Genomic DNA, 15,912 nt, shown 5'->3' with positions numbered 1-15,912 from the left:
GATTTTTGGTGGGAAAATCAAAACTAATCCAAGCCAGCACATCTTGTATGATCATCTTTATTGTAACATATACACCATTAGAATACTAATAGAATACTTTAACATTTAATGTCTCCAGTATTTATCAAAATGCAGTCCAGAAGCCAACTGATCAAATTACAGTATAAATAAACATGAACACAACTGCTTGGTAAGATGTTTGATGTTTGGTTTGTATTTTCATTTACTCTTAATCTGATCTGCAAATAATGTAAGGATGCTTGTTTTCCGCAACATAAAACCACTATTTTTCATTTTGCCTTCAGAGAACATACAGTAAACTAAGTGACTGTCTGAAGCTAGTCTTTGGAGACTATTGTCTCTGAAAGTCTAAGTAGAATGAAGATCTGATTTTTGTAGCTGCAGGCACTTGGTGTCAAACAGTGTTATGCTGCATCAAACAGTAGTGACAATTTCATTTTAATACACTGGGCACATTTTAATAAGCAAAGGCAATCCCAGAAAAGAATACAATATGGGAGCTGCCAAGAGTGAAAACCTCAATATGCTTTGTTCTTTGAAGGCAAGAAAAAAAAGAAAAAGACAGCAAGCCAAGAGCAGAAAATATGCCATTACTTGAAAAGGAATATTGGAAAGAAAATGTCCATTTAGTTCTTGGATTTCACAATCACGGTCTCAGTTCTGAGATATCAATTGGTGGCTTGGCACTTGTTTCATCTATAAATGGTGAGCACCACCAACCAGCGTAAGACGGTTGAAGCACATGGAATGAACTTGATACTTTGTTCTTTCTCAAAAAGTCTATTTTCAATAAAGTAATAATATGCACATTTTGTCAGAGTTAAAATAAATGTCTCAATAGGATGTAAAAATTCTTAGGACAAATCGGGCAAATCGTGCAGTGTGTATGGCCAACTGCACGCTCCCGCGGCCAATCACCCAATATCGCATGTGAGGCTGTACATATTAATGAAGGACAGAATAGTGATCGTTCCGTCGTTCATTCAATTTTTTAAGTGTGTACCGTCAATCTCCTTTGGAGTCAAATCGTCCCCTCCATCAGCACGATTGCCAGTCATACAGGTGTGTAGCCGGCCTTACAAAATAGAACTTAAGGCTGATTTCCTTCTTGAGTTACATTAAACCCAATGAAATTGCATGTCAAACAAGATTGCATTTGATTTTATATTGACCCCAATCTGTTGGTGAACGCAGTTAAATGGAGTGCCCAGCAACCCATAAAAAATAGAAGCACAGTACAAATATTTACACTTGCAATGCAAATACAAACTCATGTAACATCGCTGAAAACAATGGGTCCAATTTCCGTAGTAGTTTATATGCTTTGATTAGCATTAAATATGATTCTAAGGGTCTAAAATGAGACAAGGATACGCGTATTATTATGTGTGTTTGCTGAAATGCATCTAAATGCTTTAGAACCTTTTATATGCAGATGCTGCAAGCAGTATTGATCATATCAATTGTCTAGCTTGCATTTAAGGTGAAATTAAACTAGTGCATGGGTCAAACTTCAAGCTTTTGTCGAGAAGTGTCACATAAATATTGAGATAATCTGAAACATTGCCTTGGCTGTACAGAAATACAGCATTGACTGTGCCAAGCCAAATGACACATTTGATATATGAGTCAATTTGTGAAAACGTTCCAAACCTAATGGAGGAATTTTTCACATAGTCTTAAATTGCAACAACTCCTCTTTCCCTAGAAGCCGTTTGCCATTCCAGTGCACGCTACAGATAAGGAAGTGCTGTGCTTCTGCTATTATTACTATAATGTACATTCTGGGTCAAAGGATTCTATCAGTAGGCTCAACAGGTCACAAAGGCGAGGTAAGGGAACATGAGACATAGCCAAGGGATAGAGATGGAACAGCTATAGACACCTAGAGTTATTGATTGGTAGCAGGAGCCAGTTGCCTGTCATGCTACCATAATTTGTGAGCAAGATGAAAAACACACACAGTTTTGTATAGGGTAAGCAATCCCTATATTCTGTAGTCCATCTCTAGCTGGCAATGTTACCTCTAATACCACACAAACTAAAATGTAAACCCACAATACAAATGTTCTCTAGTAATGCAAGTAATTGAGCAAGTGTCAACGTTTTTCAATGGAAGCATATGAATATGCAGGCCAAAATTATAAGTGCATTAGTGAGTCTACATTTGCATTAAGTCATGAAAGTAAGTGGCATCAGGGTTGCCTGTATTTCATAAGTAACCATTTAAATTTTTTACATTTGTTGATGTGTGTACAGAATGCAAATGTGTCTTCTTTTATAAATCATTACCAAAAGATTCCCTGTCAGAAGTAGTGTTCTGTGTCCTGAGTACGTACAAATATCAAGTCACTTTACAGAGTTTATTTACTATTGTTCGTGTACATGCCTGATATTTAAAATGGCAGTGCTTTTACTAGCAAGATGCAGCTAGTAAAATCACTGCCCTTTGAAATATCAGACATGAACACAAACTAAAGTGTTGGGTTTCCCACACTTAGTAAATAAACCCCCACATGTCTAAACAAGCTTGGGGCTAATCAGTAAATGCACTATTACTTGAAGTTAAAAATAATAAATTGTCATTAAAACAAAATTCTAAATTTATCATTTTAGTGTAAAATGACAAAAGTTGGTGTTACTGACACTTTGCATTATTAATCTGCAAGACTTGATGTGCGTGCAATTTCATAGCAATTTTGCTCATCCTTAAAGCAAAACATTTACTTACAAACAGATCTTTGTTGCAGAGTCCATAATAAAATAACTTTTTAGGACTTTAATTTCACTTTAATTTCAGCAGGCCAATGTGTTACCTACCATAGGTACATACAGAATTGTGTGTTAAAAAAAATAAAGTGAAAAGTTTACATTCCACCATTTCTTGCTGTGTGGGCAAAAGACCAGGGACGTAGTTGCCAAGTTGGCTTCACAGATGGAATGAAAGTTTCCAGGATACATAAATGATAACTGGATTATTTCCCTGGAACATTTATGTAGAGTCTATTTTTAGTTCACAAAACTGCAATCACCCCACTTGTCAAGAATTCCCTCATGACTTCAATAGTGTGACAATAAGGAATCCTTTTTTATGGAGATAGTGGGCAATGACTTCCTCACACTTATGGCCTGATGCACACTTGGAAATAAATCAGGTGTATGTTGCTCGAAAACTGTAGACACAGAAAAACAACATGTATGTCCATATGCAGAGCTTTATGCACATTGCGCCTGCCCCTATGTCTGCAACTCATAATCATCATGAGTGTATTTGTACGCTTACAGTATGTTCAACTCTGCATCACTCAGTTGCATTGACACGCCCTCACTGAACATTGCCTACATGAGGTGACACGCCCTCCCTGAACATTGCCTACATGAGAGGTGACACGCCCTCACTGAACATTGCCTACATGAGAGGTGACACACCCTCACTGAACATTGCCTACATGAGAGGTGACACGCCCTCACTGAACATTGCCTACATGAGGTGACACACAATCACTGAACATTGCCTACATGAGGTGACATGCCCTCACTGAACATTGCCTACATGAGAGGTGACACGCCCTCACTGAACATTGCCTACATGAGAGGTGACACGCCCTCACTGAACATTGCCTACATGAGAGTTGACACGCATTTACTGAACATTGCCTACATGAGAGTTGACACGCCCTCGCTGAACATTGCCTACATGAGAGTTGACACACATTTACTGAATATTGCCTACATGAGAGTTGACACGCCCTCGCTGAACATTGCCTGCATGAGAGTTGACATGCATTTACTGAACATTGTCTACATGAGAGTTGACACACCCTAACTGAACATTGCCTACATGAGAGTTGACACATCTTTACTGAACATTGCCTAAATGAGAGTTGACACGCATTTACTGAACATTGTCTACATGAGAGTTGACACACCCTAACTGAACATTGCCTACATGAGAGTTGACACATCTTTACTGAACATTGCCTAAATGAGAGGTGACATGTCTTTACTGAACATTGTCTACATGAGAGGAGACATGCCCTCACTGAACATTGCCTACATGAGAGGTGACATGCCCTCACTGAACATTGCCTACATGAGAGGTGACATGCCCTCACTGAACATTGCCTAGATGAGAGTTGACACGCATTTACTGAACATTGTCTACATGAGAGGTGACACGTCTTTACTGAACATTGCCTACATGAGAGTTGACACGCCCTCACTGAACATTGCCTACATGAGAGGAGACACGCCCTCACTGAACATTGCCTAGATGAGAGTTGACACGCATTTACTGAACATTGTCTACATGAGAGTTGACACACCCTAACTGAACATTGCCTACATGAGAGTTGACACATCTTTACTGAACATTGTCTACATGAGAGTTGACACGTCCTAAATGAACATTGCCTATATGAGAGTTGACACGTCTTTACTGAACATTGCCTAAATGAGAGTTGACACACCCTCACTGAATATTGCCTACATGAGAGTTGACACGTCCTAACTGAACATTGCCTATATGAGAGTTGACACGTTTTTACTGAACATTGCCTAAATGAGAGCTGACACACCCTCACTGAATATTGCCTAAATGAGAGTTGACACGCCCTCACTGTACATTGCCTACATGAGAGTTGACACGCCCTCACTGAACATTGCCTACATGAGAACACTCTGATACAACCTACTGTAGTTACAACTCTTCAATTGTAAGTGTGAATTCAATTGAAATGTGAATGACTCTGCATACATGTACTTGCATGTGCTTGGTTTTGGATTATGCACAGTGCGATAATATGCAAGATATTCTCTGCAAAAAGGTGTATGTTCTACTTAGATGAGCCAAGCAATTCTAAAAGGTCTTATAATGTGTCATAACATGACTGAATTTAAAGATTCTGCGGTCCAGCAGATTACATAGACATTGTGCCAAGTATTAGCAGAACACTAAATATGGAGACTTTCACCAGTACAGTAAGCAGGGCCGTAGCCAAGGTGGTGCGGCCGGTGCAGTCGCACAGAGCGCAATGCTCTGGGGGCGGCACAGCTGCTGCGCCCACGGTCCCTGCATCTGGCAAACAGGGTGCCTGGAATGGTCACTCTGTCCTGCCCAGACCCGGCCTTCTCCCATGCGGCCCTCCTCCTTACCTTGCCCGCTCCCTCCTCCTTCACACACAGCTCAAGCCAAGAGCACCGCCTCCAGCAGCAAGAGCAGCGGTTGCCATTCCTTCCTCAGCGCGCCGCTCACGTGCATCTGGACACTGCTGTCCTGTTTCTCAACAGCCAACATGGAGCCATGAGCTGGGGTACGGAGCTGGGGGTGAGTGTAGCCACCCCTGCAAACCGGAGCTGTACTGTACGGTGGTGGCTGGGGTTAGTGGAGTGCTGTGTGTGTGTGTGTGTGTGTGTATGCGTGCCAAGTAGTGTGTATTAGTGTAGTGTATTTTAAAGTGTAGAGTGCTGTGTAGTGTACTTGGTTATTTCAGAAGCGCTGGCTTCACCATTACCTGATGCTCATGAAAAGGAAGCGGGCACTGCAACCTCCCTTTAACCCTCCCTTTAACCCTGCGCCATATTTCCTTGTCCCACGCTCCTCTCAGTTTGCAGGGTGCACATTCTGTATTCCTGGGAATAGGTCTCAGTCACTTGCCCCCATCTCCCCCAGGTATTAGAATAAAACGTCCCATTTATTTCCCATGGTCATAGATCCATCATCTCCAGGCTATTTAAATACATCCCTTCCCCACAAGACAACACCCCATTTTTGGTTTGGGCACGTGCTGCCTAATGTCACTATTTAAAAAATATGGGGGGTGGGGTGGCGTCAATGCTCTTTCTGGCACAGGGCACCGAAATGTCTAGTTACGGCTCTGACAGTAAGAAGCAGTTAGATACATTCTTCTAGACGGTGTGTATAATAAAATACTAAGGGATCTATTTATATTGCTCAAAAAAGCCCTATCTCATTCTCAGGTGTTTTGCTGGAGGTATTTTTATGTATTTATCAAAGGCTACTACTGGGACTATCGTGTCAAAATCAAAATAGTTGGGAGATATGGTGATTGGGTGGGTGTCACATAAGCTCTAGGGAATATAATTACTTTCCCAAAGTGTCAGGGCCACCTCCACATCATGAGATGGTCACATTTCCTTCTTACAGTGATTCCAAAAACTGTAATGTTAGGAGGCATGTTACAGAAAAAATGAAAGCTATGAAATATCACTTGTAATGGCTGAAATTATTTAAGTAAAACCAATATTTGACATTAATATACCAAAAACTTTGAATTGTAGAGATGAAAAATATATAATAAATAATAGAAATGTGTATGCTTCACTAAATACTGTATGACCCCCATTCTCTGATTTATTACTCTGCAACAGATGGCCATGTTAGGAAGAAGATGAATCACTAAACTAGCAGATAGCGACTGGTTGTGAACTGGTCATAGATTCATGATTTATAGATAAGGGAAGAGGCAGTGATAGCACAACTCTGTCACACTATTCTAGTTTTAAAAATGTGATGGATTTACAAATGAGTTCATGTATACATTTAAAGCTTCCATTCTCTCCTCTGACTACAGGCACTGCCAGGGGCGGATGCGATAGGCCAGGGGTGGCCAACCAGTCAGAGGCAAAGAGCCAAAAAATATCTGTGGTGAAGTTGAAGAGCCGATCGCATGCGCGGTCGAAGGTGCGCGCACAAAAATGGGATGTGGCCTAGCAGTCACAAGGCCACGTCCCATTTTTGTTTTGTACGCACGCCTTTGGTATGACGGTCGCAGGAGCATGACCTTGTGTCACAACCCCGTTTTTAGTCATGCTGGCGGCGAGCCCAGCACACTGAAAATACACAATTTACATAAAGTTCCCAATATAATTTTTTCACTGTTGAACTGAAAGAAAAAGCCAGAGCAATATAGAAAACATTGAAATAGCCATGTTCACACAAAATACACAGAAACAAGCCAGATCCACATAAAATACATTTAAAATACACATCCAAATAAAATACATATTGAAATCCACAACCACATAAAATACATTGAGAAAGCCATTGCCTATTATGCTCTGCCCCCTGTAGTTGTGCCCCATATGCAGTGCCCCTCTGTAGTTGTGCCCATTAAGCAAAGCCCCCAGTAGCTGTGGCCCTTATGCAATGTCCCCAGTAGTTGTGGCCCTTATGCAATGCCCCCTGTAGCTGTGCCAATTATGCAATGCCCCCAGTAGTTGTGCCCCTTCTGCAATGGCCCCTGTAGCTGTGCCCATTAAGCAATGCCCCCAGCAGTTGTGCCCCTTCTGCAAAGCTCCCTGTAATGCCCCCTAAGGTAGTACCCCCAGTACTACCTCCCCCTCCCCGCCCCCACCCCTATGAAGAAACTTACCTGTCTTCATGCTTGCACCACTCCATGCCGTCAGGGCTCCCGAGTCCCGTAGTCGCTGTTGCTTCCGCTGCCTGCTGGATCTACCTGGATCCAGCAGGCGAGCGGACTCCTCACATTACAGGTGACATCATGGTGTCACCCGCACACTGCATTACTGGGAACGCTGACCTCTGAAGTGATCAGAGGCTTCTTTAGTCTCTGATCACTTCAGAGACCAGCATTCTCAGTACTAGTGGGGATCTGCCAAGCCGCGAGCCTGGAGCCGTATCAGAAACTCAAAGGAGCCGCTTACGGCTCGAGAGCCGCAGGTTGGCCACCCCTGCGATAGGAAATTCAGCCCCCCCCCTCCTGCTGTTCTTTCTCCCTGCTCTTCCCCTCCCAGCCAGTAGTGACAATCGGTCCTTAGGATCGGCCACCCCCTGTTGTTGGCTGGTCTTCTTGCAGGACTGTGAATTCCTGCAAGAAGTGCAAGGATAATTATGTTTTATATATTCTAGTTAAAATATACATGTATATGATTACCCATTATGCCAAATGTTTTTCAACTCTCAGCTTCATAACCTGTATTACATACCATTAAGACACCCCAATGCACTGCATGCAGGAGATGCCTCAAAAAACTAGAAGTGCAGAGAAGTGAAAGACTGCTTGGTTTAGCCTAATTTGTGGCTTAAATAATTAAAAGCACCAAAAGAGTAATGGGACAAAGGGGACATAAGAACTGTCTTTGTAACAGGTAGCAATTTTGTGCGCATGAAATATCTTATTACACAGCTCATGATACTCTTAGGAAAGTTCTGATATACAAAGAGATTTCTGCATGGCAAGAAATTACTCTATAGAGTACCCTCTTCACACCTTTATCTCTTTTCAGTAATCTCGCTCTGCAAATGGAAATGTCACTTCATTGCGGGGTAGACTGATGAACATCTGTATGCCTACTCTGTAGCTTGCTAATAACCCCTTCATTCCGCCCAAGTCCTCCACAAATGCCCCCAACTTATGCTGGGAAACCTTGTACTGTACATAGGAAAAACTTGGGCACTCGTCAAGGCACATAACAAAACCAAAGCTGTATTGCACATTTTGGGTTTCATAAACTGTATCCATTGTTCCAGGGCATGGTTAAAAAATGTGAACATGAGTTGTCTAATGTGGGTGTGCTAATGAAAAATGAAAAATATACATTTCCAAAAATTATAATCATATAAACCTGAGCTTAACAATGTAATAGATAGCATTCTACTGACCTCTAATACAATACAAAGTGCATTCTAATTATCTCTATACAATACAAAGTGCATTCTAATGATTTCTATACAATATAGAGAGCATTGTAATCAACATCCTAATTACCTATATACTATGCAGGGAGATTTGTAATGTTCCAGATACAATACAGAAAGCATTGAGTAACTAACACATATTGCAGACAGCACCTTAATTATTACTATACAATACAAAAAAAACATTCTAGTGACTTACCTCCAATACAAGGAATACTGTAGTGAATGATGTGCAATACAAAGAGTTATGCATAATACCCATACTTGCCTACACTCCTAGAAGTCGCAGGAGGCTCCTGATTTTTCAGGTAGCCCCCAGAACCCCCGAAAGTGTAGGCAGATCTCCCGCATCCTGCCCTTTTCCTAGTGAAGCAGGCAGGATGGGGAGATTTAATGGAAAATGTGCAGGTCCGCAATAATGGGGCGGGACTAAATGACACGATTTTCGGGGAAAGGGGTGAGGCCTAATTATGTCACCAGCCCGGCCCTGCCCCCGAACCAGCCTGCAGGAGCAGCTGTCCAGGCTGCTCCCAGAAAGCTTATCTACAAAGTAGGTAAGCATGATAATACCTATGAATACATACTGGCCATGATGCTGTGATGCCTGTTTGCGCAATGTAAAATCCAGAAATTTGGAGTGTACATGCCCACAAAATCGCACATGAGTAAGAACATACCTGCTTGCAACTGGCTAGATGGGATGTTGGCAAAAAAGTCAAGTACATTAAAGGAGTTTTTACGTACAGAGACAGACCCCCACAGAGATGTATATACCTGTCATTAGTAAAATCAATTGTGAGTGCCTGGGGGCAGATGTAAATACATGCTGTTGATGATGATGATGATGATGATGACAATTTCAGCACTAGTCTGCTGTTACTATGGGGGTCTTTTCAGCTTTTCAGAAGTGTGATATCTTTCCGCAGTCTGGGAGCTGGGGCAGTGTTCTACACACACATAGCTGCAACCACCCTGCTGTCACCACTGTCTGTCCAACCCCGCTGTCTGTCCAACCCCCGACTGCGAACCACCACCTCTGACAGCTGCAGCCGCTGACTGTAACCCCCCTGCTTAGATCTGCAGCTGCTGTCTGTTCTCCCCCTCCTCCACCAACCACGCCGCAGTCACTCTCTGTAACCCCGCTGCTCAGAGCAGCAGCCTCTCCCACCCGAATTTGCAGACCACCAATTGCGTAGTGGCAATGCAAAGGCCCAAACATCTTGGTTATGCAGACCTCTGATCTGTGGTGGCTTTACAGGTCAAATCAAACAAGTGTTACAATGCAGAGTCCAGGTATGCAGTGGGAAAATAGGTACTCAGTACCCTTTGCTCTTCTCTGCAGAAAAATTTCAGGAAGTCATCATAGCAACTAGACTGGTTCTGGAACCTCGATTGGTGAATATCATTAATCACTGACCAATTAGAGTATTCTACACTCCAAGCACTCTACTCTGCAAATGGCCTGTGCTAATCCCCAATTAGAGTGCAAGAGCAGTCTACTTCCCAGCACTGCTACTATAACGTTAGTAGAGTGTCCGTATCTGTAATTCCTCTCTGCTAGCAAGTGAATCAGTGGTGAAAGGTACCAAGGGCCCATATGAAGTTGATGTACACTAGAAGCTAATCCAACCCTAGTATTAATATGTTACTCATAACTCAGACATGGATTATACAAAACATAGTATGAAATGCAATTAAATAAGAATAAGGCACCTGGGTCTAATATTTATTTCACATGTTCTAAAAAGCTAAATTCTGCAATAGTCGGTCATTATAGATTGTGAAAACCAAATGTTGTTTCAATATTACAAAAATGATTAAGGCATCAATCAGTCTGGTAGCTATAAAATTGAAAGCTTGGCTTATCTATCATAGTTGGTCACTGATTTTGAATTGCTTTGATTTGCAAAATCATACTGATCACTATGTTGCTCTGTCAAGTGATGTTATAATGGGAGATCATTAGGCAGACGGTTACACATTTCCCAAATAGCAAGAAACACAGTTGATGAGTGCTATTTAGCTATTTAATAAAGCATGGCAATGATAATTACTCAGGGAGATTGCTTGTGGCACTTTCAGAGCAAAAATCTATCTCCCCTCCACTGGCCACCTGGGGAACCACTACTGACACATTTGTGTTTTTCATTTTACAATTAAAAAACTGAAACTGAAAGATTCAAAAACTGAAAAATAATCTCTGCTACCTTAACAAACAAAAATGAGTAAATGATCAATAATGCATTGAAAGAAGGAACATACCTAGCAAATCCGACTCCTCTACTCACTCCATTCGCATCGCGTAATATTCTAGTAGAAATAACATGTCCAAATGGCTTCAGCATGTTTTCTAATTCCTGCTCATCCATAGATATTGGCAAGTTTGAGATATACAAATTTGTTGGGTCTTGTTCTTGTTGCTGTAAGAGAACATACAAATGAACTATGAAAAATAAATACAAACAAATGAATAAAATATTTTACCAGTGTATTTTTTTTAATTTTAACCTTCAATAAATAGGTTTAGAATATGTGAGTCATTTTTAATAAGTCTGAAAATAGCAAGAATATTACTCAATTGCTTGCAGGAGATTTAAACAACTTTAACAATTATGTTCTTGGTAAGGGAGAAATTAAAGTTGAAAGTAGGTTAGGTTCCCAAACTGTGCGTCGTGGCACCCTGGGGTGCCTTAGGACACTGCAGGGGTGCTTCAGGTTGGTGGTCCAGCACCAAATCAAATTATTTATGGTCAATGTAATGTAAATATGTGGACAAACAGAAGCTGAAACCTGTCCATCACCACATAATGGACCCTAAGTATGATAGGTAAGCACGATTTACTTCACTTTACTACATTATTTTCTGAATTTCTCAATAACAAACGCTTGACTTAGGGGTGCCGTGACAACAATCCTGTTACTCTAGGGTGCCGTGATTCAATAAAGTTTGGGAACCTCTGGGTTAAGGGTTTGGAGATAGGAAAGGGTTAGATTTGAGGTTCTCAGGGGTCCAGTAAATAGTTAGAGTTAGACAACCTGTCTGGATGACACTTCACAAACTCAAGACATCAAGTTACATTATGTTAGGTAAAAACACTAGACATGTGACTCAATATGAGCTAATGTGAAGAGCAAGGCTGATGTGTAAGCCTGAGTCCACTTTAAACACAGAGGTTGAGTTGTGAGTCGACCCTCCTTTAAGAAATAAGTGATTGGCACTTGTAGGTGGTCATGTTCTTTCCTCAAGTGATTAAGGTGCCTACTGTGTGTGAGGGATGGAGTTTTGTACATGTTAGTAGGGATTGACGGATTGCTTCATTCATATTTTCAACTGTAAAAATTCCCTCCCTACATCCCAATAATGAATAATAATGACTAAATCTTAGTCTTGAAAAAGTCCCAGCCATTGAAGGGAGGAAACACGTTGACGCACCTCCAACCTAGCAGTTTCCAATTACAAGCTCCAGTTCTTACTACCACAAACTAACATCTTTTCAGGGAGCAGCTGGCGCACTCTAGTCACTGGACGCCGGAAATTGAAAGCAAGAAAAATGAAATGGAACAGCAAGTAGCAGACTAAAGATCATTGGTCGCTACAACCGCCTTACATACCAGCAGCTGCCGCTGCACGCTGCCACTTCGCATCATGTTGCCATCCCAAATTACCTCCGACTGCCAGCTCACATAAGGATACAACTGGGGTGGTGGAATATAGCGTAGCCACACCAAATGTAGAATCATTGATCGGTTTGTGCATGGAGTGTTACGGGACAGTTCTGTCTTAAGATAATTCCCCATTAACAAGTACTACACTGGGACGCCAGTGTATATGGAGTACTCGTTACGGCAGTTCATTCATTAATCAATATATTCATTAGATGCATATATGAGCTGGTGATTGCATCTTATGATTCAGCATCTATCGACATTGCAGCGCTTATGAGATGTACTTTTAACTAGATACGAGTTAACAACTAAAGTATTTACTTGATGTGACACACTAGTATCTTTTTATATGATCTGAACTCATGCTATATACTGTAAGGAAACATTTGTTTCACTTTACTGCTACAAAGTTGACAGTTATTTGTATGTGAACGCTCTTTTTCCTTTTGAGCTGAATTTTTTATTATGTGCTTATGTTTTTACTTTAATTAAATACGATTAGATTATACAGAACAAGCCTCAAGTTTATTTATTGGAAAGCAGATACATATATTTTTTATATATATAATATATCTTTCCAATCAATTAAATACTCAATACCTAGCACAGTAAGCAGAGGAATCTACACTAATATTATAACAACATTTGTTCCAAGTTGGCGCAAAAACTACTGAACCGATTTTCACGAAAGCTGCATCATTTTGTAGTGAAAACTCCTAGAAAACCTGCATTTTGTTCCATCTTGATCTGTCAAGTTAAAGCTGCGTAATAAGATAAACAAAATGTATTGTAGGAGAGCAACCGTTCATAGCCAATTCAATAAGTAATTTACATATACACTAATGATTTATTTTGATTTTTGGTGCTGCTTTTATAAGGTTGTGTGAACATAGACAGCACAGATAGTGTAATGGTTAGCACAGAGGTCATGGATTTCATTCCTACAATGGCCCTAACTATGTGGCGTTTGTATATCTCCCCGTGCCTGCGTGTTTTCACTCTGGGTTCTCCCGTTTCCTCCCACATTCCTAAAATATTTGGTTAGGATAATTGTGGCGTGTGTGTGTGTGTGTGTGTGCGCGCACTATACATGTGGTAGGGAACATAGACTATAATAAGCTCCACTGGGGCAGCGACTGATGTGAATGGACAGCACTGTAAAGTGCTGCGGAATATGTGTGCGCTGTATAATTAACTGGTAATAATAATAATAAGTCTCCCTCCCATTCCGGAACCATTGTCATGTGAATATAGGAAGAAGGAATACTGGCAGAGATCACTGAATTCTAGAGTGCAATCAAAGTATAGTGCCCACTGTAGAACATGTGTTAATAAACCATAGAATAAGTCTTATGCATGACTGTGTTTTACTGACAGTTAACATTGATTGACATTTCTAAAGCTGTAATAACAGGTGTGGCCTCCAATCGCTACTTGAAGCCAAGGGGTCTGTCTGCTACATGCAGGGATTTCTCCCAGGGCTCTTTCGGTTCTGTAATATAATTATAATCAATCATGTCGACCACCTTTAAAAACAGTTAAAGGGATTGTGTGAGCAGGGGAACCAAATCCCTCACCATCACCACAAATTGGTGGGTAGTGCAGCTTTAAGGATGAGCAAAGCAGAACAGTGTAACATATAGTATGTAATTCTGCTTATACACAGCGCTTCACTTTTTCCACATTTTGTTATGTTACAGCCTTATTCCTAAGTGGAATAAATTAATTTTTTGTCCTCAAACTTCAACACACAATACCCCATAATGACAACGTGTAATAAGTTTTTTTGAGATTTTTGATAATATAATTAAAAAAAAACTAAGAAATCTCATGTACATAAGTATTCACAGCCTTTGCTCAATACTTTGTTGATGCACCTTTGGCAGCAATTACAGCCTCAAGTCTTTTTGAATATGATGCCACAAGCTTGGCACCTATCTTTGGGCAGTTTGCCCATTCCTCTTTGCAGCACCTCTCAAGCTCCATCAGGTTGGAAGGCAAGCATCGGTGCACAGCCATTTTCACATCTCTCCAGAGATGTTCCATCGGATTCAAGTCTTGGCTCTGGCTGGGCCACTCAAGGACATTCACAGAGTTGTCCTGAAGCCACTACTTTGATATCTTGGCTGTGCGCTTAGGGTCGTTGTCCTGCTGAAAGATGAGCCGTCTGAGGTCAAGCAGGTTTTCATCCAGGATGTCTCTGTACATTGCTGTATTCATATTTCCCTCTATCCTGACTAGTCTCCAAGTTCCTGCATCTGAAAAACATCTCCACAGCATGATGCTGCCACCACCATGCTTCACTGTAGGGAAGGTATTGGCGTGGTGATGAGCGGTGCCTGGTTTCCTCCAAACATAACGCCTGGCATTGATGCCAAAGAGTTCAATCTTTGTCTCATCAGACCAGAGAATTTTGTTTCTCATGGTTTGAGAGTCCTTCAGGTACATTTTGGCAAACTCCAGGCAGGCTGTCATGTGCTTTTTACTAAGGAGTAGCTTCTGTCTGGCCACAGATTGGTGGATCGCTGCAGAGATGGTTGTCCTTCTAGAAGGTTCTCCTCTTTCCACAGAGAAATGCTGTAGCTCTGACAGAATGACCATCGGGTTCTTGGTCACCTCCCTGACTAGGGCCCTTCTCCCTCAATCGCTCAGTTTAGACGGCCGGCCAACTCTAGGAAGAGTCCTGGTGGTTCCGAACTTCTTCCATTTATGGATGATGGAGGCCACTGTGCTCATTGGGACCTTCAAAGCAGCAGATATTTTTCTGTACCCTTCCACAGATTTGTGCCTCGAGACAATCCTGTCTCAGAGGTCTACAGACAATTTCTTGGACTTCATGCTTGGTTTGTACTCTGACATGCACTGTCAAGTGTGGGACCTTATATAGACAGGTGTATGCATTTCAAAATCATGTCCAATCAACTGAATTTACCACAGGTGGACACCAATTAAGCTGTAGGAAAATCTCAAGGATGATCAGTGGAAACAGGATGCACCTGAGCTCAATTTTGAACTTCATGGCAAAGGTCTTAAATACGTATGTACATGTGATTTCTTAGTGTTTTTTTTTTTTTTATTAAATTTGCAAAAATCTGAAAAAAACTTTTTACACGTTGTCATTATGGGGTATTGTGTATAGAATTTTGAGGACAAAAATTAATTTATTCCATTTTGGAATAAGGCTGTAACATAACAAAACGTGGAAAAAGTGAAGCACTGTGAATACTTTCTGGATGCACTGTACAGTTTTGTGCCATAGCTTGGGCACCTTGGTCACACTACATGTGCCACAGAATCTCCAAGTGAAAAAAAACACTAGGACCATTGAGAGGATACTCAGGTCCTGTTGTGGCTGCTTCCTATGAGCTACCACCCAGGCTGTGCGCTTAGCCTCTGCAGGTGCTGCATGCTAAGGTTATGGGCAGCGTAGAAATTAGGGGCAGATCTAAACATAGAATATTTCTACATATTTTAATGCACAACTGCTCTTTACTTCCTCTACAATCCGTCTAAAATGTGTTAAACTGTGGACATAACAGATGGCA

At 41.3% G+C, this 15,912-nt stretch overlaps 1 protein-coding gene across 5 annotated transcripts in view; it reads right to left on the bottom strand.

Annotated features, from left to right (window-relative positions):
• The window catches only part of RBMS3 (RNA binding motif single stranded interacting protein 3), a 670,995-nt gene that overhangs the window by 145,084 nt on the left and 509,999 nt on the right, over positions 1 to 15,912 (bottom strand). For all 5 annotated transcript variants that reach the window (XM_088462760.1, XM_088462762.1, XM_088462759.1 and 2 more), the window contains one exon: positions 10,964 to 11,121. In XM_088462760.1, coding sequence (XP_088318886.1) covers positions 10,964 to 11,121 — 158 coding nt within the window. The remainder of the gene's footprint in view (positions 1 to 10,963; positions 11,122 to 15,912) is intronic.

This window comes from Taudactylus pleione, unplaced genomic scaffold (genome assembly GCF_031769625.1).
Source record: "Taudactylus pleione unplaced genomic scaffold, aTauple2 ptg000053l, whole genome shotgun sequence".
NCBI classification, from domain to species: Eukaryota; Metazoa; Chordata; class Amphibia; order Anura; family Myobatrachidae; genus Taudactylus; species Taudactylus pleione.
This window is presented reverse-complemented; position numbering and strand designations above follow the sequence as displayed.